The sequence below is a fragment of the Sinohyriopsis cumingii genome, chromosome 15 (genome assembly GCF_028554795.1).
Source record: "Sinohyriopsis cumingii isolate HCF-2022 chromosome 15, ASM2855479v2, whole genome shotgun sequence".
Taxonomy (NCBI): Eukaryota; Metazoa; Mollusca; class Bivalvia; order Unionida; family Unionidae; genus Sinohyriopsis; species Sinohyriopsis cumingii.
Genome location: NC_142975.1, coordinates 25,291,789 through 25,317,118, shown reverse-complemented (window position 1 = coordinate 25,317,118; position 25,330 = coordinate 25,291,789). Strand labels below are relative to the sequence as shown.

Below are 25,330 nucleotides of genomic sequence, written 5' to 3'. Positions count from 1 at the left end.
GCATGGGAGGAGAAGCTTTGGACAGGACGGACAACATATCCCCATGTTTGACTAAACGAGGAGGCAGTCCTTTGCTGTTCTTTCCTTTGGGTTGGACTTTGATTTTGAGAGTAGATAATTTATGAGCAGCTGATACTGCAGCTAAGGAGGAGGAGTGTGTCACCGCTTGAGGAGAAGTTGGTGGAGACGCGGGTTTCCATTGTTTCATTAACTGAGGAAGAACTGGTGTCAAATAGGGTTTGGCAGGCATCACCAGCAACGGAGAAATGGATGAACCTTAAGCTACCGGAGACGCGGTCACCGTCGCTGCAGTTCGTGGTTTGCGAATGTAACGTTGTGTCATGGCTGAAGTGTCTCTCTTGCGGGTAGAATCTGTTTTCTCGGGGCTTTTCTTTTTCTGGGGTTGTGATCCGGTCTTGCCGCCACTGCTCTTTTTCTTACTGGGGCTTCGTTAGGCTTTTGTTTGGAGTGGCTTTCTTTCTTGGGGAGAACTTTGGGGGCATTAGGATCCCATTTTAAGAGGGAGCGAATGATGACAGTTCCTAGAGAACGGCTCCCTCCAGGTTTCAAAATAATTTGCCTTTTGATTTGAGTGCCGATGCGAGAATCGGCCAGTTGAGTCATGGCTACTTTGTTTCTGACAAAACAGCGTTTGGTTTGATGAGGAATCTGAATTAAACCTTGCCGTAATTGAGTGATATCGCCGTAAACCATCGAAATACTTCTTTGAGACTGGCTTCAAAGACACGAGCACATATTTGTGGGTTTTGTTCACGACTGATGCACTACAAGGCACGAATCAATTTGACGGGAAGATGAATCTGAAGGGACTTCATGTTAACGTTGTGTGAGGCAGACTCAAGTGTCCGAGGTTTTTATCGATTTTTTTGGTTTAGTCGACGACGGGGACGCGTACACGACAGGTCCTCCGTCTTGACACCAGTGGTGAAACAAATGGGAACGAAATCGCAAATAATCGGGGGTGGGGGTGTTTTAATTCGACGAGTGGATAGGCGTGTTGGGTTTGAGTGGCATATTCGTATGCATGAGACAGCCAATGCGTTTTTAACTGTTTGGCTAAGACTTGCACTTGCGATTTATCTCCAGGACTTTTAATCAAGACCACGTAATGAGCAATGACAGTAGTGGTGTGATGGGCTTTACTTTGTTTAAACAAATATTAAGTAATGTAAATGACACTGGCATTGCGATGATGCCATTTGCGCGTAAACCAGAGTTTAATTTCTTCTTCGTCTTCTCTTAACATATCGTCGAAAATGACCAGATGCGTTTGACTGGGTCAGACACGATTCCGTCGTCTTCGCTAGGAATGCTTTCAAACAAACACGAAGGAATCGCCTAGACTTTCTCGCATGAGGCTGTACGCCGATTGCCACTTGTTGTAACACCACGCGATTCTTTGAGGTGGACGATCGATCAAATGATGTTTATGTTTGATCAAACGTTTGACAAATTCGGTTTTGCCTGAACCACTATGCCCGGCAATTAACATGTTAAAGGGATGGCGAAGATACAAGGCCTCCCAACTAGCACAATTTAAGTGTTCGTCGATGACTTTGAAAGTGGAGGAAGAGGGACCAGGGACAGCAAAGGTAGCCGTAGTGCAAAGAATGTCACTTTTGACACGAAGACAGACAAGACAAGAGTTTTTATACTCAGGACACGTTTATTGCAAGTTGAAATGGAACAACACGAAAGACAAAAGATACATAAAAGCCAAATGGTTAAGTACAACGATATAATACACATCAAAACGATCTCAAAACGGAATATAAACAAGTCTTTTTGGCAACCAAGACGTCCAAGGGACAGTGTGTAATGTTCGTACAGGCTCCACATGGGGTAATGTCACACAAGTGTCCTCCCGGAATGGTCTTTCAGGAATGTCCATGACAGTCCTGTCCTGAATGGAGTCATCGGTTACAGGTTCTTCTAGTACTGTCACTAACACGGGTTTAAAAGTGACTTTTTTCCTTGGACGTTTGATGGAGGATCACAACTCTTGAGCATAATGGGCCACTTCTTTGGTCCAAGCCTCAAAACCCCAATTTTTCTAGTCACGTACATCTGTCCAATGAGGGCGTAAGTTTCAAGCTACACAAACATCGTCATACACATATGCGGTACTTAAAATTTGACGAATCTTTGTTCCCGTAGAGATCGAGAAGTTTCCAGATGAAAACGAAAGGCTTTTAACAAAATTAGTCTCTCGTGGACATTTAAAGGGAATACTTTCATGTTTTATTTGGTGACAAGTACTGTTCGTAAAGAGTCCACAATGAATCGGCTGCTAAAAAAAATCCCAGAAAACAAGTCACTAAGACACAAACCACACGTCGACCCAAATTCAATGGACACAGTTCACGTAATAAGTGTCCGTAATCTTCCACTGTTCTAATAGTCTCTTTGATTTCCTTCCACGGAATCTGTTGTATCACTTCTGATAAAGGTTGTGGCATGGTAGCCCGTTTTATACCCTCTTTGGTCGGAGGTAATAAGTGTACGTTCTGCACAGATATGATTGTATGCTCAGAGATGATCCAGTGACGAATAAAACTTGTTTAGTCACTAGTTCAAACACTTCACATCGCATAGAATTTTTATCTAAAGACAAAATGCGATAACGTAAACGATATTGGTAATTCTCTAACTCTTCCTCTGGAACTTTTTGTAGTGTGACCAACATGTAACAAGTATGTTGAGCTGACACCACCGTCTTCTGGTCCTCGTCGAGTTTAACAATGTCTGACCCCTGAAACAGTTTCATCTAAATCGGTCCTCTTATAGCATTCAGGTACCAGTGGTTTAAACTCTGGTGACGTAACGGATACAATTGTTCTTTGCGCTGAATTTGTATTTTGACCAGCTCTCGGTAAATGAGTTCTCTTAACTCCACAGGAAAACCACTAATGTTCTCTTGTAAATTATCCATGATCATGTCAGGCAGTATTATTGTATTTAAAATCTTCTCCTAGAGAGAAAGTAATGTCAATACAATCTTCTGATGTAAACAGTCTAAATCGGAATAATATGAACTAACACTTGATCCAGAGAAATCTGATCCGTTTGTTAATTTCTTTCACTTTCCTCTTGTGAATTTCTCGATACAAACGCTCTACAGTCACCCATTGAAATTTTGCTCTGGCAAGTCCCTGCCAAACTTCTTTGTACATCTTCTCTTGCAGTTCGTTTGGTAATGATTGAATATTATTTTTTAAATGGTGTTTAAATACTGGTCTCGGTGGTGTCCAACGTCTGACTCCAAGCAAATCTGGTTTCTCAAACATGGTTTGTCACTTCAATAACTCTGTCCTACTAAAAGTAGGTAGTGACAATTCGGAGACCATCGATCATGTTCCAGATAAGCCGAATCGTTCTCCTCCCACTGGTGAAGTGACACACCGCAACTGAAGCACTTGACTTTATCCCCATCGCCCATGTACACAAATCCGGCTCTGGCTAATTCTTCGGGGGTAGGTCCTCAGAGATATTTAGGCAATTTTCCTTGGAAGGTTTGAAAACAATTTTCAAAGTCGCAGTATTCAGGCAAACACACATGGAACGAATATTCGTCTTTCAAAGGTTCGTTTCGATGAAGACAGGGTGAACTCGACAGGAGTTTGCTCAGTTTTGGATCCGTAGGGTGGCAGAAGCATGCGCTCATGTGAAGGTAGACATTGACAATGAAAACCAGTAAAAAGTCCACAATAACGAGTGGCATGGATATCTCATCAGTCAGATTTGACACGCACATCATCACTGGTAAGTGTAGTGATAGTAGTAGTTATAACAAAGTTCCCATGATGCTTTACTGCATCGCTGTCATTGCAAGGCACACAATCGCACTCCACTTGATAATCACCGAATTTGAATGATGTCTGTATAAAATGATTCATCTTTCTCGATTGGAATTGGTAGTTACAATGAACTATCGATCATGGACGTACGGCAAAGTAAAGTGATTGGCGAACCCGCACTCACTTCTCGTATACGATTTGATACAGCTTATCCAAAGGTCGACAGACGATTTGGTGAATGGGTAAACGTACAATCTTATGTGGTTCGTAGGTAGTCACTCTAAAGTTTCCATCCTTTCCAGACTGCAAAGGTTCTTTCAACACCCTAAAGTTCACCACTCGACTGGTGCGATAATTGAGAGTCAATCCACTCGACTGGTGCGATAATTGAGAGTCAATCCTTTCACTTTACACTTCGTGCGCACTTCTCTTTGTTGGCCCCTGTATTCGTACCGTAATTTGTAGGACCGCCACTAGCGAAACTTAAAATCTTCTAGTCGGGGTGTTCGTATGTCCATGCTCCTAAACGATCTCCTTCGATATCAGGCTAACGTTGACCCGGGCGATCGATGTACATGCAAATGTCCGTGTCAAAGTACAGGATGCTATCATCTAGGTGTTCTAAAGCTTCGTACAATTTTAAGCGACCATGGGCTGTCACGTAAGCCGCAATGATGACATTTCGAAATTCGCCAGCTTGCACAAATTCTAGACCTTATTCGTAATTGACTAAGATCAAAAACTCACGAATGACGTCCACGTGTTTCATGTATTTTGGTTTTATCGTGAATCATCTGAAAGTACAGGGAAGGTTCTGTCAAATACTTTGTCTTGGGTAAACAAAGTCATTGTGCCATTTTGCCCCACGAACAATTTAACTTCACTTTGGCAATCGATCGCCTGCCTTCGTTGTTCTCGATGTGGTCATTTGGTCTTCGGGAGTGTGACATTAGGAAAGATAGCCGCTGCCTTCCTGTTTTTGTTTCGAAAAGGCATCAAGGAATTCTGCGAAAATGCTTTTGTGAGTCTCGTCGCTCTTGTGGTACTGTTCTATCTTGGGAAAGTGGTAATTTCGTACACTTCTAACAGCTGGTATCCCAGGTCCAGAGCTTTGAACAATTCAACGCTGTCTCACGTTCCCGTCATGGCGCGTTCTTCCTAGTTGTGATGACAAGGCTGGTCTTGATTGCACGTTTCGGCACAAGTACGGCACAAGGGAAACATCAGTTTTCTTTGGCAATGGTGGGGTAACACGGGATGGTACAAGTCCGTGGGAGGCAAGACTTTACACTTGATCAAGCTTTCGTATTGTCGAATGTTATCCTGGTAGATGTGTTTGTCAGCAATTGCGGATGACCTGCGGGTAAAGCGACAATATTTGCACACGTAAGGCTACAGCGAACACACGTCCAAGTATTTGAGTTCTTTTTCTTTCTCTTCGTCGGCTTGGTGCAGCAAACAGGTGACATTCGTCTTTCCTCCGTACAAACTGTTCCGCAGGTTCAGTGGGTCCATCAACTTGTAACTTTCCACGATGCGTTTAAACTCGGGATCAGTTTTCAAACGGTGATCGTACTTGTGTTCCCACATTTCTACCACTTGGTACCCTTGTTGTTCTAACTTCAAGCGTCGCTGACAAGTGGCCTTGTACAAGTTTTCCATGGTCCGTTGCAAAAACTGATTTTTAGTGTTGCGTTCAGGGTAGCAGAGCGGACAACCGTGAAATAATCAACCGTTAAACTAGTACACGATATTGGGGTTTTCTAAGTCCCAGCCATCCACTGAATACGTTCTTTTCGTCTCCTCCGTTGCGTCCGTGATGGATCCATTTGTCTTCCTTGTCGCACAAGTGATATAGCTAACGCAGGGCTTTGACCGAGTACTGATGTTTGACAGAATTCGCCCTTTGAGGACTGATGACAGATTAGGTGTTTTCGAGAACGAATCTTTGGCGGTACACTAAGGAACACGCTTTAGCAATGGTACAAGCTTCTTTCAAAGGATCGACCCCTCCGTGTTCCATGAAACAGTTCTCGAAATTTTCCACAGCAACGTCATATTATGTTCACTTCGGAACGACACTATTTTAACATTTCTTCTTGAAAGTCGAAGGGGTTCGATGCGCGAGCTTGTACCAAGCGTAGAAAGCTTCTCGTTGTTCGGTACGCATGTTGTCTGGGTCGTAGTCTTGAGCATCAGGCAAATGGGGTAGAACGGTTTGTTGATTGGCTACGGTATTGAAAAAGTGAGGAAAAAACCTTTGGCCATTTCTGTCATTCCAAACGTTTTAGGCATTCGACTCAAAGGCATTGCCAGGTAACTCATCGAATTTTTAAACTGCACTTGACCCACTTGCATGGAAATTATTTTGGCTCCGTTCAAAGTCACTTTAGGACGTTCAGTGCCTTGTTCCGTTTAGTATGTCAAAAGAAACTGTCCATCGTATCCCGAGAAATTGTGACCCATCACTGTGGCGTGGAGATGACAATCTTCGTAATATTCGATGTCCTCTTGCTCCACGTATCGTCGATCGGGTCTAAGATCCATTGGGCGAAATCGGCTAGCGTGTTCGGTCCCCGAAAGATTTTTTTGACGTCCTCCGGGAATCTTTCTGCAGTGAAGGCAATGACTAAAGATCGGATCTTGGATGCACTTCTCACACGCTCGATGAGCCACGCAGAAATTAGGAATATGACTGCCGGTCTCTTGCATGCATTCGAAGTCAAAACGAATGAAATTCCCTTTCTTCTGGTCATCTTCCTCCTCTTGTTTGGAATGGTATTTTTTAATGTATTATTCGTGTTCTATGTACACGATTTGGTGACAAATGTGACATCGTTTCTTTCCTGAACATACGTGTGCCTTGGCATTATTGGTACGTTATGCCTTGTCCACAAGTAGGGCACAATCTCAGCAGTTAACAAGCACTTTTCGGCTGTGAACCATGCGTCTTCAAATGTTGTTGATTACAAGCAGGGCTGACAAAAGTGTGCTGACAAGCAGGGCAATGCACTCGTGGTTGTCCTTCGTCCAGTCAGGGTTGAGAGGCCAAACACCCTGAGCATTTCGATCCACATTGCTTGTGTTGCTCTCGATTGTTATAGCCATAGTCACATTTGTCACAGTAATAACTGCATACCAAAAAGCGGCGATACTGGTGATGGCTTCGAAATGTTCATCGTGATAATAGATGTGAATGTATTTTCCGTCTTTGAAATCTTTGCCTCGAAACAATAAAGGTCCGCACATTTCTTTATGGTGCTCTTTTAAGGTATAACTTGGTGTTAGGACATCTTGCAATTTTTGCATTTCAGGAATGCTACAAGGTGTCTTTGTATAGCCCTGCTTGCGGTAACAGGAGTTCTGTTTCACTTCGTTGTTTGGTTAGGTTCGATTTTCGAATGTTCTCCCAGGCTCTTTTCCATTCTACTGTTTCGTTCTTGTCGGCATATGTTCGTCTCACCACGATAGCCCTGGCTGAACATCTGGTCTTGAGGGTTGTTAATTTGGACGAGGCTACGCTTGAGGCTATGAAGGTCGCCCACCAATAACACTTTCCTGCGATGTCCAGTCACCTTGGGGAGTGAGACGTGCGTCATGAACAGCGTGGCTTTTCCGTCGGTGATGTGAATTTTGTCGTTGGCTTGTTGCACGTGTTGAATCTTGTCGATGACTTTGGAAGATGTCAATTCGCTTGGGATGCTAAACTCGATCCAGACGGGGGATTTCAGACTGTCGTGATGAATAGAAAGTCTCATCTTCTTTGAATAGAAAGTCTCATCTTCTTTGGCTTGACATTGGCGTTTCAGAGCGGTTAACAAAGAATCCCACACCTCGGTGATGAAGACCTCTGCTTTCACCAGTTGTACGTTGGACTTGAAATCTTTAAACTTCACTGTGTATGTGTAATCTGTCGTTCTAAATTTTCAAGAGGACCGCTTTTCCGTTTCTCGAATGTGATAGCACTTTTCTGGGTTTACTAAAGGTGGTGAACTTTGGCTGGATGTAGACACTCTGGGATTGGATTCTGGCTCACTCATGTCATCTTCAAAATCGCTGGCATGAATTTGTGCCAAGACTTCAACTACTGTAGGATGCAATAAATCACGTTTCTGCCTCTTACTTTCTTCTCTTTTCTCCACAACATGATGCGATCGTTTCATCTTGACTGCGAAAAGTCAAATGGCTACATTTTAAAAGCCATCGGTCACTTTATATCCATGTCAGACCAGCGTATATATAAACGGGGTGTCTCCCCTTCCAATATTCATTTCAGTCTCAAACCGTGCAGAACGATGGAAGAGCCCACACAGATCGAATTTATGATCAGAGCTTTGCGAGGTGTCATAAGAACCTTTTCTACAGACAAGCCGACGGACTCCATTCGACATAAAAGTCAAGATAGAAGCTATATCTGTACGAAGAAAGGGCATACGACTAAAGAGTGTCCAGACCGTCAAAAAGGCAAAACAGGTAAACAAAAGACATTGGTATTCAGAATGCAAAAAGAAACAAAAGGAGCAAGAAGAAAAGAGGGGTTCCGAACAGGTAGAAGAAGATATACCCTACCCAAAGAAAGAACCCAGACACGTGCAGAGAGAGAAAAATGATAAGAAAAGAAGACGAGGAGAAAATTAGGAAGAAGAGGAGAAAAAACCTGTGAAAGTGAAGAAATTTAAAAAACAGAGAGGGAGTGAACACAGAAACAGAAGAAGCCTATGAACTTTTTAAAGTCTTGGGTTGTGTTGTGAAATGGATTGTAATATTTGTACCAGAATAGACCAGGCATAAAACGTAGGTGTCTTTTGGTTTTGATTTTTAGAATATGGACCTAGACTCACGCACTCACACACGTACATCCAAGGTAAAAAAAAAAAGGCTTTTTGAGTTTTAATTGATTTTGGCAATTTAAATGATATCCCTTTTCGATAGAAGTGGGTGGCCCTGGAAAGGACCGTTAGGTATTTGTTTGTTTAAAAAACAAACTCAGGAACGGGACGTAATCATCTTTAACTGCCTTAAGCCTTTGCCACGGCCTAGGCCTACTTCTGGACTGGTTCCTATCGATGATCATTTGGTAGAAATCACTACGGGTGGTATCGCAGGCGTAGTAAAAGGGTTGGGTTGTTTAGCTCGGGAGGGTCTTATTCTCTTGGGTCGTAATAAAGAAGTCTGATACATTTGTTTCAGACTCCTTAACTGTGCTAACATGTCTAAAAGTACCGTTACTGTTTAGGCGTTCAATATTATCCTTCTCTCCTTGGCATTTTCTTCTCTTCTGCTTCTTCCTGTCGTTTCCTTCTTGCCTCTTCTTCTCGTTGTTGCTGTTGAAGGAGAAAAACTTGTTCTGCTGCCTTTTGCTGTTGTAAACATTTCTCCAATTCTTCTTTTTGTCTCTATTTAAAATCCTCGACGTGTGGTACAGAAGGAGAAGGTGGAGAAGGTACTGGTGCCGGAACAAATTCGTCCGCAGAAAGAAAATCGACTAAATCCCAATTAAAAGCGACCTCTTCTGGAAGTAAGCATGTGATGACCTTGGTAGCCACATCTATACCATCGCTACTCGTCTCCAGGCTCGTGCACCCAAATTCATTGTCTTCTTAGTTTCCGCCATGTTTGAAAACTGTCACATGGATTGACTGCTCACAGACGCTAGCACATCTATACAGAGAATGTGACGTCACAGTCCGCTCTCTTCGGATTGAAAGACTAACTCCGTGTTGTGACTGAATTTTGTAACGCGTCTTTGGATTGGTGAATAAACTCAATCCGTTTTGATCCGCCCTTCCCCTATAAATAACCGCACTTCACTGCATTCCCTTCACCTGTTCTCGCCACAAGATGTGGTCAAACGTAGAATCATCTACTCTCGTATCGTCAATGCAGTTCAGTACAGACTTACCCATGTATGTAAAATCAACATAGACAATTATCAGGATCAGGGACACGAGTGTTTGGAAAAGAAGGATTTATGTGGAGAGACAAGGCTGTTTGAAGAGGGTCCTTATTTAAAGACCATAAGTCAGAAGAAGTTTGAGGAAGAAAAGAAGACCTATGCCTTTCTCTCTATATTAACGGAATGATGTTAACAAAAACCAAAGGCACTTTTTAGGGCTACACATATGCCTCGAAAAGATCTGCTTTCTTGCCTAAATTTGTTTTTAGTTGCTGGTATAATGTATATGGTCTGTGTTGTCGTCTCTGTCTCTGTTTCGGTAGTCCCGTTCCCGCCAAGCGTTCTAGGCTTTTTTCCCACGCTGTTTGCTCCGATTGAGGTCAGCCCCTTGCTACATTGCTGTTCATCGTCTGTACCGTGACGTCACGTCCCCTGTTCCATTCCTCTTGTCCCTGTACTAATGATAAGTCCCATTGTCCCTATATAGGTCCAGGGTGTTTTTCCTTCTTTCTTCTCATTTGCCCTATATCGCCCCACTATACTACTATCACAGGTTAACTCATTATTAAAGGTAAAAAATAGTTAATAGAATATAATAATAAATTTTTTATATACAATGGACGATTCTATCAAAATTAAAACCATGGTAATGACACTATATTTCATGAAAGAAACAAAATAAATATAGAGAGAAATAAATTCAAGAAATATAGACATTTTTACCTTTCATCATCCAAAACAAGCTGAATTTCATCCATCCCATACACTTGCACTTGATCAAGCACACCCTTTTCCTTAAGGACTTTATTGGCATGTTCGATATTTTCTTCAACAACACACTGTAGAGAAACACTACTGTTGGCAAGTAGATTTGCTAGATGAACTTGGCCAATCCTTCCAAGTCCAAGAAGCGCAAAGGTCACTTTTTTTTTATCTTCCATCTCGAGCTTTATGAATAGATGAATTAATTAAAGACACTACAAAATACTGGCATGTTTAATAAATAAATCAATCAAATAAGTAATGATCTTGATATATATGACATGCGTAACTGTACAACTGCAAGATATTACTATATCTTATGTGAATTGCTGATACTTCTGTCATCCTCCTCGTATTTTGCTGTTGTTTTGATTATCTGAATGCGGTTAGATACATAAACTTCAAGCACAGTTTATCTGGTTGTCTGTAAATGACATCTTGGATTTGATACTTTTTTTTGCCCATGTAAAAATAATTTAATCATGTGGCTTATGCTTATTGTATTTAAACACTTTGATCTAGTCATAATAAACCCATAAAGAAAATAATTTAAATGTATGTACAAATCAATATTGGCGTCTGACAAGATCACATAATACTGAACACCTAATTAAATAAAGAACGTATACAATATAATATTTGCATTTACTTCCACAATCTTTTTCGTCTTAATTTCTTGCTTTATACGTCGCATTCAGTCTGAGTCTTAAGTGATTTAGAAATATACGCTGCTAGAGTTTAGTGAAGGTCAGTACAACTGATTGTTACCGACAGATGTCGCTAATTTCTTTTCCGTTACTTTATTGCTACCCGCAAAATGTGCAATCTATACCATAGTATAATGTGATAAATGTATACATATTAATAATGTTCTTTAGTAGTAGTAGTTTAATGATTCATGTTACCGATTAGGGTTAACTCTTTTCACACAACCCACCGCACCAACCAAATTTACTTAACGGCAAACATATAGGTGTCACGTTAAATACACGTGGGCGACAATAAGGAAGAGTGTGATAACGCCGTCATAGTTCCAAATTCCTAAATCTCACGAGATTTTTTAAACACATGAGCATCTGCAAATGCAACTGTAGGGGTCTTCAAACGATATTCCAGTGGGGCGCGCGAGTCATATCAATATAGCCGCTATGAGCTTGTTGCATTATTGTTATTATCGACAAGACGCTTTCTGGCCAAACATTATTTATATTCATTCTTCATTTTCTCCCGGATTTCATTGACCATTCTTCTGCTGTCAGTTTAATCCTTTTTCAAATCGTTGTTTTACAAAAACTGAAAGTTTTACAATAACGCGTACGGATACTCCTGAAATCATGACAAGTGTTAGGATCATGTGTAACGGATTATCGTCCATTGTTGATATTGTTTTATCCAAATCCAGACATCACTGAATGAACATTTTCGGTAATGGGCTGAAATAACTTTTTCTCGATACCAGATGATTTTATTGACTTAATACTATCAATTAGAGGTCGTAGATCTTTCCGCTTGATACCAGATGCTTTTACAATTGGACAATGAGATCATTCTAATATGATATATATTAATTTGTTGAGCTGAATCCATATTTTTCTTGGATTTCTTTTGCAGGAATTAAACCACACAGCTTCTGTATTTCTACGATCATTTGAGGCGGAGGGCTTGCTTGCTTTCTAAGAATTGCATATACATTTCAGTGTTTTAAAAGAAAACTGCTCAGTTACGAAGGCGGACTTTTCCGTGGATGTTTTACTAGTCGACTCTATCTGTGCGCATAACTGTCAACCGTCCCGAACTCCGCGATGCTACTTTTTTTATCTTAAATACACGCATGCAGCATCGACCTTGAAACTTTCTTCTATAATGCATGCTGAGCCAGTAAACCATTCGTGAAAAATTGTTCATTCACGCTTAATGTTACTATGCCGCTGAGACAAAAGATCATTCCGTGTTTTCTATGTTGCACAGCAACAGTAGGTCACTTGAAACAAAGTACGTTCGTAGAAGTTATGGATAGTTGAACCATCTGGAGGCCATATTCAAAGCAATCACATTAACGGTGGTATCAGGGTCCAAACTAGAGCCCACCCAGGTACTGTCGGTATTTTCAAAGATGATAGGCTTTATCATGTGCGGGCTGCAGCACGGACAAGATCTAAACATTGGTTGTCTTTATTCTCGTTTATCACAGTCCTCAGTTGAACATATTTCGGTGTCGGAATCTAACTCGACCCGTGGAAAGACTTGTATGGAGAAGCAGCAACGTAAGCTTATGCGCATCTGGAAAGGTTCATCCCGAATCTTGTCGGATGTAAGCGTCAAACGTCTCGAAGATTGATGGGAACCTTTGTCGATCATCATTGATGGCTTCGGTATCGTCACGGTTCTAGGTAATGAGGGAACCACTGCGAAATTGTCCGCGCATGTTTATAAAGGCACCGTCCGAATTGGTGGAAATTGTCATAGTAAAGTCCGCAACAAGATGACTGTTCATATTACACCAAGAGATGGCTGCGAATAGAGAAGCCACCGTTGATATGATCGACGGACGCATGCTTGAGAGAAGGTTCAGGCGTCTTTACTTGTTTTGTATGTGGAATGACTGCTCAGTAATCTACGAAATAGCTAACGAGTCTGTCAAACTTGATCTCGAGAGCTTTCACTCGTTAATGTATATACGTGGCAACATCAGCGATAGTAACAGCGGCGATACGGCTGCGGTCTTTTCCATCCGCCACCGCAAGTGCGATTAAAGCTCGCTTAGCACGTGAAGGAATCTTGATTTGTAACTGCGTTGTTGTTTCACGAAGCTTTACATCTCATTTCTGAGTAATGTTAGCTCAAATATTCCTGCCGTAAACATACCGCGCATTGCTTAAGCTGGTTCAGTCGGCATACCTATGTATAAGCGGAAATAATTATCTATTTGCTCATTTTAGCAATACATGCTTGCAACATTTTTGCTCTACCAATGTCAGAACCTGTAATCCCTTCAATCCTCGATAATATTCCAATGATTTTGTGTTTTAACTCAACGATGTAGTTCAAGATAATACTCGGCGATTTAAGTCATAGACAAAAACCACGGTCAAACCATAACGTAAAACACAAGTAAATTGATTTACAATATTTATAGTGCAATGTTTTGCCGCTGTGTTCAATTTGTTTCAAGGCATACACCTTTATATTGAGTATGTCCCAATGTCCTTCCTTTTTTTGTCGCCTTCGTTTTATATCCACATACGAAATGGATAATTCAGATGATGAGTTAGGATTTCATGCAGTCCTTCAAGCGACATGCAATATTTTTGTGTTATGGTAATCTGTATTTGTAAATCAGGATTTCGTTAATGAAGAGGCATCTTCTTTGAAGCATCTTTATAAAACAGATTTTCACACCTGGGTGGAACTTCCCTAAAATCGGTCTCAGCCTAAATCAATCAAATTACCCATCAATGATTATTGCACCAACTCGAGCACAGCCAGACTTTGCACGCTTGTATCCAACATCATCACACATTTTGGAGTGCTTGCATAACTCGGCTTTTAGCTTTTGCTCCATCGAACTTAAAGTCAATGCTTCTCCACTTCTGTGGCCTTGTACATCAAGACGTATACCACATGAAAGTCGGGTGTGGATTTAAGTGCTGTATTATTTTCAAAATCATTTTTCTAATTGATTTGCCCATTGCTAGATTCAATGCTCAATTCGATGTCGTCATCACTGGTCATTGCAGTATCGTCATCGCTGGAATCGTTCAACGTCCGTAGCTTAAACTTTAATTGCAAAATATCATATAATGACATCAAACTTCCGTTGTTCTTGTTCCCAAACTATCCCTAACTCGATTAATTTGTCAGAACATCCGGATACGTATTTAAAAATCATAATCTTTTGAGGCTCTTTGATGAAACAGTACGATAGATTTAGGCACAATAGTGATCTAATCTTTTCTGTGACCTTACAAACACACAAGCATTGCTCAGGTAATGTACATCCCACATTCTCTACGTTCGTGGATCAAAATACTATACGTTTCTATCGGTGATGCTTTCGTCAATATAGAATGTAATATTCTCACGCAAAAGGAAACAGTCTGCGCTCGGGTTATTCTTGTGAATATTATTTCGTTAAGAGTAATAAACACACTGCTGTATTACGCTGTTGCACGCTTCCTTTTACAGTCAACAAATGAGTCAAATGCTAAGATTTTGAATTGGCAACCCCATATAAGCCCCTAAGGTGCAAAACAGCATAACAGAAGGCTCAGATTTTGTTTTGGACCAAACTATGTCTTAAAGGATTGTTCATTACTCGTATTTATAATGGACAGTTTTAGTACACAGCTTGGACTTTCATTTTCATGCGCAATCCACTCTGAGTTCGATGCTTCCTAGATTATAAGGAAAAATATAATTTATATCGAATGTAATTCGAACCTTAAATGTTTCTGTCAAGAGTGTGACCCAGAAAATGAATAGATCGCGAAAACTCTTGACAGTAAATGAAAAGATCTTATATATAAAGTTAACAACGATGGGGAAAAACAATGTGACACACCCTTCCCTAATTGAGATGTAGAAACGATGTCATTTAAGAATTGCCACTTCATCGCATATTATTATTGATAGTGTACATAACTCGTTTTATCGCATACGTGGTCCGGCACGTTTATGGCAGCTGACATCTTGGTATGGTAAACCATAAAGATCGCAAATGTGGTTCCACGTGTTTATCCAAGCTGTGATCTAGTAATGACAATGCTGTCTCACATTATCAGTTAGCACTTTCACCAACAATATCAATAATTTTTATATCGGCTGTTGCCAATATGTTTTAATAGTCGAGAAATGGTTGGTTCCTTTTTTGTGAATTATAAGCAACGCGGGATTTTCCGTTTTTTTTGTCTTATACATGAATGAGTTCACTGCAGGCATAGACAGACTCAAACAAGCAGGGAAGATCTGAAGATCAATAATGTGTGATGTAACTGTTCTCAGCGGCTATAGTTATCTTGCATTCTGTAAGAACTTGTGGCCAACAAGGGTTGCGACCACAGATGCACTCGTGCGTAATGGATTCATGAAAGATTTAGGAATTGGGTACCTTTAATGCTTTCTTCCGCGAGGCTCATTGTGTGACTACACTTTGGACCTTGTGTTCTCTCGCCCACGGGATACTGCCGTGGCACTTGTAAGTTTGCCGAGGTAAAGTCGGGTGTTATGGAAAGCCTTGTATTACACAATCGGAACATACTCAGCCTTTTTAGTCAAGTCGAGAAAAAGCCTCAGATGTAATTTGACGCAATCGAGGACTATATTCGGAACTACTTTTGTTCACGTGGCACAGTTTTGCGGTGGAATGAGACAAAGTCACAATCGGATCATTGTTGGCCTTTCTGTATCGACATATGTGGTGTACTCTGCCAGAGGCAATTCACTAAACTCATCAAACTAATATATATTCCTACGACACATCTGAGATCATTTCTCGACAAGATGGAAACGGCTGAGCGTATTTTCCACTGCAGTTTCATGGTGTCACGACTTGCTAAATTCAATAATGAAAACTTGTATTGATTACATACATTATATGTGGTCGGTCCAAAACATAAGCACTAATATGAAAATTCTGCATTTGTATGAGATACAGTTCTATTAAGAAAGCTAACTATAATGTCAACCAAAATGCGACAGTACCAGATTTCTTGCAAGCCTTGTTTCGAGCGTTATCTTACTTTATAGAGACCTATTTCTCCACTGCGTTCAGTAAGGATGGCTTTATGAACTGTTAACGCAGATAGCTGTATCTACTAAACGGTCTGTCCCATCAGAAGAATTTTCAACATTATGAACAAATACTCACATCGAACTAGCATATAACTGAATTTTCTATTTTGTAAACCGTGCTCTTAAAAAAATATAGAAAAATAAGCCAGAAACCTGCAATTTTTTTACATAGCGTGCCACATTTTCCTGATTAATTACAAAATGAACAAGCGCGTGTCACCAGTAAGAGTGTAACACTGTTAAAATCGAGATTTTTGGCTGCCCTTCGCGTGCCACCCGAAACCTCTTGACGTACCACCTTATGGCAAGCGTGTCGTAGGTTGACGACCCCTTAAATAAACATTCGTTGCTGTTTATAAGGGAATAGTTAGTCCATATCGTGGAGTAAATAGGTGTAAATATACGTGAGGCCTACTATATTCATGATAATTCCACTGTGAATCTAGATCATCCTAGCCAGTGTTTATATGTCTCAGATGGTAATTGCTTTTGTGAGAGAGCAAACTCTGCATGATTTGTGCTCGGCGAGCCACCTCTCCCGACTTTATCGTTGCCAACCAGCGCCATACTTTCACAGTTTGTACAGGGCTGCATGATTGTTCAACATGGAGCAAGGTCTCAATTATACTAGAGCTACAGACTATAAGCTTAATAGAGTTGCAGACAATATCGTCGTTTCATCGCAATTTCAGTCATATCATTTCTCCCTGGAACTAAGAAACATGTACACTTTCCACATGTATATGAATTAATCCGATGTTAGTTAGCGACACCCGTAGGTGAACCGATTTAAGATGAAAATTTCACATAAGATTTTCTGACCTCACCGAGGTAAACACAAAAGACTAACACCACGCTGTGGGATTGTCTTCAGCAACAGTTCGCCATTGAAAGCAATCCTGCACCAAAGTCAATCACTAATATTCACCCAAGCCATATATTTACATAATGTTACGTATAATTAATTCGCTTTGTTTGTTGGCTTTTTCCTCAATGATTATATGTTATGTATAATTGTATTTTAAAATGTACCCTCTGACAACCTGGAATGTTCTAGAAAAGATCTTTTGAACCTCAACCTGGTTTTATTATTGTCTTAGTTTGTTTAAATAATCTTGTTTACTTGAGAAATTACTCATTCTTGCCTTACTATCTTATAGCAGAATCAGTCTTATTGTTGTATTTAGATTTTCATTGTGTAGAGTTATTGATTCAAACTATTATAGACTGGAACTACAAAGTTCTGATCAATAATATTCTTGGACAAAAACATTGTTTTGGAATTATAGTGAATTCTGATACGGGAAATTTTGAACTATATTGTTGTGATACATTAAAAGATTTCTAGCACATCTCCACAGTCCATACTATTGACATACTACCACGTTTGAGACTACTTGAACTTTAACACAACCAAGCTTGTAACTTATTTGGAATATCACTGGAATTAATTTGGAACATTTGTGAATATTTGGGATTTAATACACAATATTATAAGCTCTTCTCAACCTTTCTCTTTGTATTCTAGTGAAAAAATTATTTATCTGATGAATTTTACAAAACTTATCGGTTTTTGCTCTTTTCTATTACTTAGTTTTAGACCACCATAGAGTCGCAACAGAATATTGAAAGTGGGCCGGGGTACGAACTTCTCTACAATATTTCAGAAAACGTTTCTGAAATCCAAATTCACTTTGTTTTCCGGAATTTTCTAAGTCCAGGTTGAACGCAAATGATAAATCTGACAATACTATCCATATTACATTTTTAAGGGACACAAGTGCTTCTCAGAGGCTTTTATTATCAGGTACTTTGCCTTTCTGAGAGGCTTTCTTCTAATGAAGGTGTTCTTATTCAGGGAGTAGAGTCAAGCTGTGTTAATGTTCCTCTCCACTGTGTAAATTTGTCATCAGACTTAGTCTCAGGACCCGTGACAGTCACCACAGAGACGTTGTTACACATCTAGATTATTCATTTATTACTTGGCAATGAATTTGCTATAGATAAGGATGCTGTTATTCCACTTGTAACTGATAAGCCTTGTTTGGAACAGAAAGTCGATCCTATTGAAACAGAATTCCCTGATTTATGCCCAGATTGTGCATATTCTAGAACAACGACGAGAATGATGTTGATCAGGTAGTTACTCATTTACCTGACATTTATCGAACAGGCTTTTAAAGTCACTTTTACTCCTGGTATGGATCACTATGTATTGAACACAGTGATCCCCTTTTAACATTCTTTTTTACTTTTATAAGGGCGAAAAACGATACTCACTCATTGGTGAACAGGAAAGAAATTCTGGGATATGATTGTTCCAGATAGCTTTCAGTGAAACTGAAGCCACATAAGTACCAATTTGTTATTTTGTTAAAAAGGGGTCCTTATGAGAGACTGGAGATTACCTGAGGTACCCGCTTGTAACGAGTGGTTAGTGAACTACCAACTTGTTGATCCTATGTCGTATCGATAGAAAATTCTTAGCCTAGCCCATGAAACTCCTTGACTAGTCATTCTAGAGTAAAAAGGACATTTCACAAAACAAATTGTCATTTTTATTTTCCAAAATTTAAAAGTGATGTTTGTAAAAAACAATATATCTTGTCACATATGACAAATGGTAGGAAACCCCAACAAGAAGATACCTGTTCCTGCATTTGACGAATCATTTAGTAGAATAATGTTAGGCTGTGTCTGTCACTCACCAATGATCAAGTCAAAAATGAAATTAAGTTATGACAGAAATACAGAGTAGAGGAGTTTTCAGCCTCTTACCCATATATCAAAATCCTCTTCAGGCTAAGTAGTATGGTCCCTATAAAGTTAGAAAGAATGTGACTTAAATTATATTATTAATATTCCTGTTATATGATAATAGAGATATCCCTGTTAATCATGTACCTATTCCTCACTGTAATTGAATACAATCGGACTGTAGTAACTTTGGTGTAACCACTCTTCGGAATTCAGAAATGTGCAATAATCTGGACAGGGACCTATCTCATATACAGCCACAATAAAATGATGAACTAAAACAGCTATTATTTCAGCATGAGCACTTGTTTCCAGACGTTCCTACAAGAACAAATAAAATCTACCATGATGCTGAAACTGTATATTCCTCACATCTGACATAGCATCCATAACGGATTAATTCTCTCAAACAAGAATGTTTGTAAAGCGAAATTCAGTATTTGCTGGAGAATGATTTCATAAAACCGAGCAAACGTGACAGAGTTCACCACTTATTCTTATGCCGAAACCAGATAAAACCTCCACAGGTACAATGACTATAGGACAGTTAACAGTATGACCAAAACATGTTCATTTCCATTGTTAAGAATCGATGACTGTATTTTCAAAATTGGAAATGCAAAATATGTCACCAACTTGGATCTTTTGAAACGATTCTGTCTGATTCTACTGACGCAAAAACCGAAGTAAATTTCGACATTCGTGACTCCAGATGGGCTTTATCAATATAAAGTGATACCGTTTGTGATGAAAAGTTTACCTTGTGCTTTTCCAACGTTTAAGGAACATGATTACATCTGGTCTAGACTATTGTTGTGCTTAAATTGGTGACGTTATCATCTGCAACTACGCATGAAAAAATCACAAGCACACCATTTGGGAACTCCTTGATAGACTCAGTAATGCTTTTTTGGTCAATTAATTTATCAATTAATTTATACAAAAGTGAGTTTTTCCATGCTTGTGTTACACTTCTAAGAAGTGTCCTTGGACACGGTCAGGTTAAACCTATAGACGTTTAGGTCAAGTCTATATCTGAAATTCCCTGTGCCTTATCAGTAAAAAGCAGCTGATGCGATATTTACGTATGGTTTGATATCGGAAATTTTAGTCCAATTTTGTCCTTAATTGCTGAACCCCTGACCAGTTTGTTAAGTAAGAAAACCAAGTGTCATCGCTCTGAAAAATGTCAGGAGGCTTTTGAGAAATTAAGGCCATGCTTGTGAGCGCATCAGTTGTTTCAACTCAAATTTCAGCTAATCATTTAAAATGTCTGTCGCTGATAGGGTTGATGGAGTATTGATTCAGGAAGACAAAAATGGTGTAGATCGATCATCCAGTGTGCTATTTTTTCTAAATAATTAAATACAAACTAGTGAAATTGTTCCACAATTGATTAGTAATGTTTGGCTTTGATATCGATTTTGCAACACTCTAAAGTGAACATTTGTTCAGCTACTTCTCCGATTGTTGTATTTAGTGATCACAAGACACATACTTTCATTAGCAAGATGGAAAAAAATCATAGATTGTTAAGGTGGAGTTTGATGTTGCTGGAATACAATAGTTCCGTGAGGCACATATCGGGAAAATATATTCTAATTGCAGATGCACTTTCACGTATATAATAATATTATATTATTTCATGTATATTTTGTGTCATTCAGTTTTTAATCACCTGTATATTTGATTAATATTTCAGCTTTACTGCACACGTTTCATTGCTGTATGAGGGCAAGTGTTAGATATATCTAATTTGTATTGTGGTGTGCTTTTTCTCCATGGTTATATGTTATGTATAATTGCATTTTGTTAATGACCTTTTCCAAAATCATGTTCATTGTGTACCTGACTAGGGACATTGATTTTATAAACAACATAATACAACAATTTTGGCCCTCGTCCTGCTTCTATTATTGTGTCTTATTTGTTTTCTATTTATAATGTTGTTTACTTGAAACATTACTAATCCCTGCCCTGAACAGAAACATTAAGTTTTTGAATGATTTTGAATTGAGACAAGGACATATTTGGAATATATTATTATAATACATCACAATATATTTAGCACTCGTCACAATCCAGGCCATTGGCACATTACCACGTTCTGCAGGCACATCAACAGATCCAAGATTGGAACGTATTTGTAATATATCTGGAATTCCACTGGAACTTTATATATTTAGATTTGTGATATAATTTGGAGACTATTTTAGATTTAATTTGTTTTTGGTTTGCATTCTAGGGAAATAAAGTATTTACAAAAATGTTTGATTGTATCTCTTTTTTGTTAATTAGTTTAAGACCACATAGTCGTAATGCATGCTTTTTCTTCTCATACCCGCTTCATTCCCTCTCGAATCAATTTGTGGGCCATGTGCGAATGTTGCTGTTATTAGGTTCGTCACTAACCTAATTTAGCAAATGTATCACATCACTACTTTTGGAGCATACTGTTACGTGTTTTGGCTCGAATAAACAATAACACAGAAAGAGTGAAAACAACAAGCTTTTTAAAATTTAACAAATAATTTATTTTCCTGGAAAATTCTGTAAAATATGAAAAAAGGAGAACTTACGGTTTCAAGAATCAAATCCAAAATTAATCTAAGAATAATCCACGAATTAAATTGCAAAAGTCCTAGTAATAAATGTTCTAATAATTTCAAATTTGAATCCTGATGTAAAATCCAAGATGGATGACGATGACGTATGATGTAGTCAGTACTGTACTTATCTGTTCTTGGTAGAAATACAAATAAGGCACTCCGGTGTTGGAAATCCAAATTGAATTTGTAACCAATGTCTTTCCCTGTGTAAGCACTCTTCAGAATATTTCCAGACAAATAAGAGAATTAATCCTTTTTGAATCCATGTGATTTGAAATAACTCCAAACAAGTAATTTGAAATAACTCTAAACAGAAAACATAACACTTTCACTGCCCAACTTCTACTAAAAATTATTTCTCTCAAACATTGAGTTATATGGGCTTTTTAAAACATCAACAAGGGTCATGTGATCATGTTTATATCACACACACAGAATATGGCCTTGATTAGACCAATGATTTTATTCCCAGAATAACATTTTTGAAAAAATGTTTACTTCTTAACCCACGTAGTTTCATCATGACACTGATAACAACCAATCATTTTATAAACTAACAGTCAAGGTCAAACCATTTCCTGAAAAAAGTATCATCTAGAGTGAATAAATTTACATTACAATAGCATATAATAGAATAAAAAGTTTAAAACTGATAAATTATATATATATATATATATATATATATATATATATATATATATATATATATATATATATATATATATATTAAATCAGATATACGTAACAACACGCAAAAAAGAATTGAGAATTAAGAGGTCGAACCTCGTAACTCTAAATTATATATCTAAACGTCGTTTAAACCCATAGTTATTACTTCAAAGACCGGTTTATGTCAGCTTTTTTAACCAATCATTTCCTTCCTCTCTGACTTTAGTTAGATTGGAAGAATGGTGAAATTACGATAAAAGGAAGATTCAAGCAGCCCTAAGTGACGTCGACTGTAAATTGTCGACTGTAAATTGTGTAACAGATAGTTCAGAGCACGGTTCGGACTGACTAGAGCCACTCACGTGGAATCCCACTGCGAGGAAGACATGTACGGTTTGTTTCACGCGTTAAAGAGTTTTCTAGCTGAGGCATGAAAACAACGGAGAACCTGAATACGCGATTATACATTGTATAAGGCAATTCATGTTTATTTGTTAAATCTGCCAAGACCTCGGCTTAAAATTCTAAAAAAAGTCGATGCTATCCCAACTCGAAACAAACATTCGTCCACCATGATGAAAACACTTCTTACAATCCTCTTGTAGAATCTGATAGGTGGCACAAGATAACGATTTTAAAAGGTAACTAGCAGCCAGCATTTAATGAAAATAGTATTTCTCGCACAGACGAACTTGCCAGTTGAAACAAGGACAAAGATTATCCTGACGCGCGATTATATTACCTAGGTTATCGTACACCTGACGTGAATTTTTAAGTATTTACTCGACGATGCGGTTTAAATATACAATTTTTACGGCAAGTAATGTTTATTTGTTATCTTTGATGAGCATGTTTACAAATTCATTGGCACTCCATCTCGATGCGAGTACGTGTCCATCTCGATGCGAGTACGTGTCCACATGTTGAAACTGGTCTGTAGGGACAGGTCGTTCAGTAACGAGTTTGGTCGCTGTGCTACCTGTACGCCCTTACTGAAAACAGTCCTTGTAAAGTCTATACAAACCACTTTAACTCCCAGAACGAGGCTTGCCAACGATCAGGCATTCGCTGACCCAGCATGACACTTCCGGTGTTCGTGAGACCGCTGATAAACTATCTTCCTTACTGAAATTATGGAATTTCGAACGTTTTATATGATGCACCGCTCTGAAGTGATGCTACCAACCATTCAGTGCAGTTCCGGAAGGTGTTTCCAAACTAGATGTTATGAGCATGAAGTCACTATGGTGCGAATGGCTAACCAGTCGAGATACTGATTTACCAGTCGCTGTCAGATGATATTGGCTTAACGATTTAGACCGGGTATCAACGAAATATTGGGCAAAAAGTCGCCAATAAGTGTGTAGGCTAGTCAGCATTTTGAATAACATAAATACACAATCTTCATAACTTATTCTTTGTTTTAAAACGACCACGTAAAATATATAAGGACTGTATTTTCTGCAAGAGTATGAAAAAAGACACGGTAGAGACACACTCTACCACCTTAAACTACGTTAAAAAAATGTTTACGTTCTTCCATTATGTACCAGTCATATTAGCTTTAAAATATAGATGGTGTTTCGTTTTAACTAAAGAAGACCGCTCTGGTGGACTAGTGATTAGAGCGTCCGCCTCGGATGCGGGATGTCGCGGGTTCGAACCCCGGCCGAGTCATACCAAAGACGTATAAAAACGGTAAGAGCAGCTGCCTCGCTAGGTCACTGTTGGGACTGGTAGACCTGGTGTCAGGAATATGTTACGGAGTGGGACAGTTACATGTCTGCGGCATGATGCCCCAATGCTAGACATCACTATAAACTGTCACACTGCAAACATCGTAGCAATTTGACTGATTCTTTTAAAGCTACGTTAAAAATCCAAATCACACACACATGATCAAAGGAGAGAAAAGAAATGAGCGACACTTATCTTGGATAATCAATTATACAGATCTCTCGAAGCCACGCGTGAATGTCTTTGAATGAGATTACCCTTTCAAAAAAGTACGTCAGGGATAAAATATCTCTGAGTGATTAGGTGTTCTATCTTTTAAACAAGGATTCGCAGTTTATCTAAATAAGTTACCCAAGGTGACCTTGTCTAACAACAACACTAATAAATTGCTTTGCAGTGGACGCTTGTCACAGACATAACGTGCTCACGTGCGCAAAGCATGAGACCAAATTAGCTCATTTATGATTTAACGATAATGTTAGTTTATCATGTTTGCATGCACAAATATAGAAGTGAACTATTTGTTCTTACCTTCTCGGGACCAAGAATTAAGTATCACTCTTAAAACAATATGTACAATGCCCCTGTGTCACTATATACTTGAGGCATATGGCGAATTTAGGTCAGCTGGGTGAGATAAACTTGCTCAGTTTGTCGATTATCAAACGTATAAGTGGCTAATACGCTGAATCGATAAAATGTATTTCCCGGTGACTACATAGCATATGATACATGGGGAAAAATGAAATAAACAATAACACATGGCATTATGGATTGAAAAGGGAAGACGAAAAAAATATTACAAAATATACAGATGCAATGAGAACAGAATAGCAAAATTGAAATGTCTAATATACTGATGAAATGAGGAAAAGAAATACTATTTCAGGGCGATTTCAAATATAAAGTGTATATTTGAATGTATATCGAATATAAATCTTCAAAACGGCATATCAATAATGAGAGCGATGAACATATGGATGCAAAAATACGTAGGATAAATCGTCGATCGCAAGTTCATACTATTAGTTATGCACTTTTGACCGGGCATACGGAATTACCCTTCTAAAGGTCCTGTTTCCTGTGGCGTGGTAAATTCCCGTACACCCTTTTTTTTAGACGATGTAAAGTCTGTATTTACCATTTGAGCCTTGCCCCCTTCCATCCACCCACCCACACACATATGCACACACAGAAACAACGTAGCAGTAAATAACAATACATTGCAATTAGCATGAATTAAATTGAATGGTAAATGTTACTTAAGATCAAGTGCAAAACATTTGAAACAA

General features: G+C 39.0%; 1 protein-coding gene across 2 annotated transcripts in view; it reads right to left on the bottom strand.

The window, feature by feature from the left end:
* The window catches only part of LOC149781431 (uncharacterized), a 67,933-nt gene extending 43,231 nt beyond the window's left edge, over window positions 1-24,702 (bottom strand). Inside the window, exons 1-2 of one of the 2 annotated variants that reach the window (XM_089935517.1) lie at window positions 24,570-24,702; window positions 10,438-10,661 (exon numbers count right to left, since the gene is read on the bottom strand). In XM_089935517.1, coding sequence (XP_089791643.1) covers window positions 10,438-10,655 — 218 coding nt within the window. In that variant the 5' untranslated portion in view covers window positions 10,656-10,661; window positions 24,570-24,702. Of the gene's footprint in view, window positions 1-10,437; window positions 10,662-18,674; window positions 18,695-24,569 lie in introns of those variants that run through there. The other variant, XM_089935518.1, reaches the window with a different exon arrangement.
* Window positions 24,703-25,330: the final 628 nt, after the last annotated feature.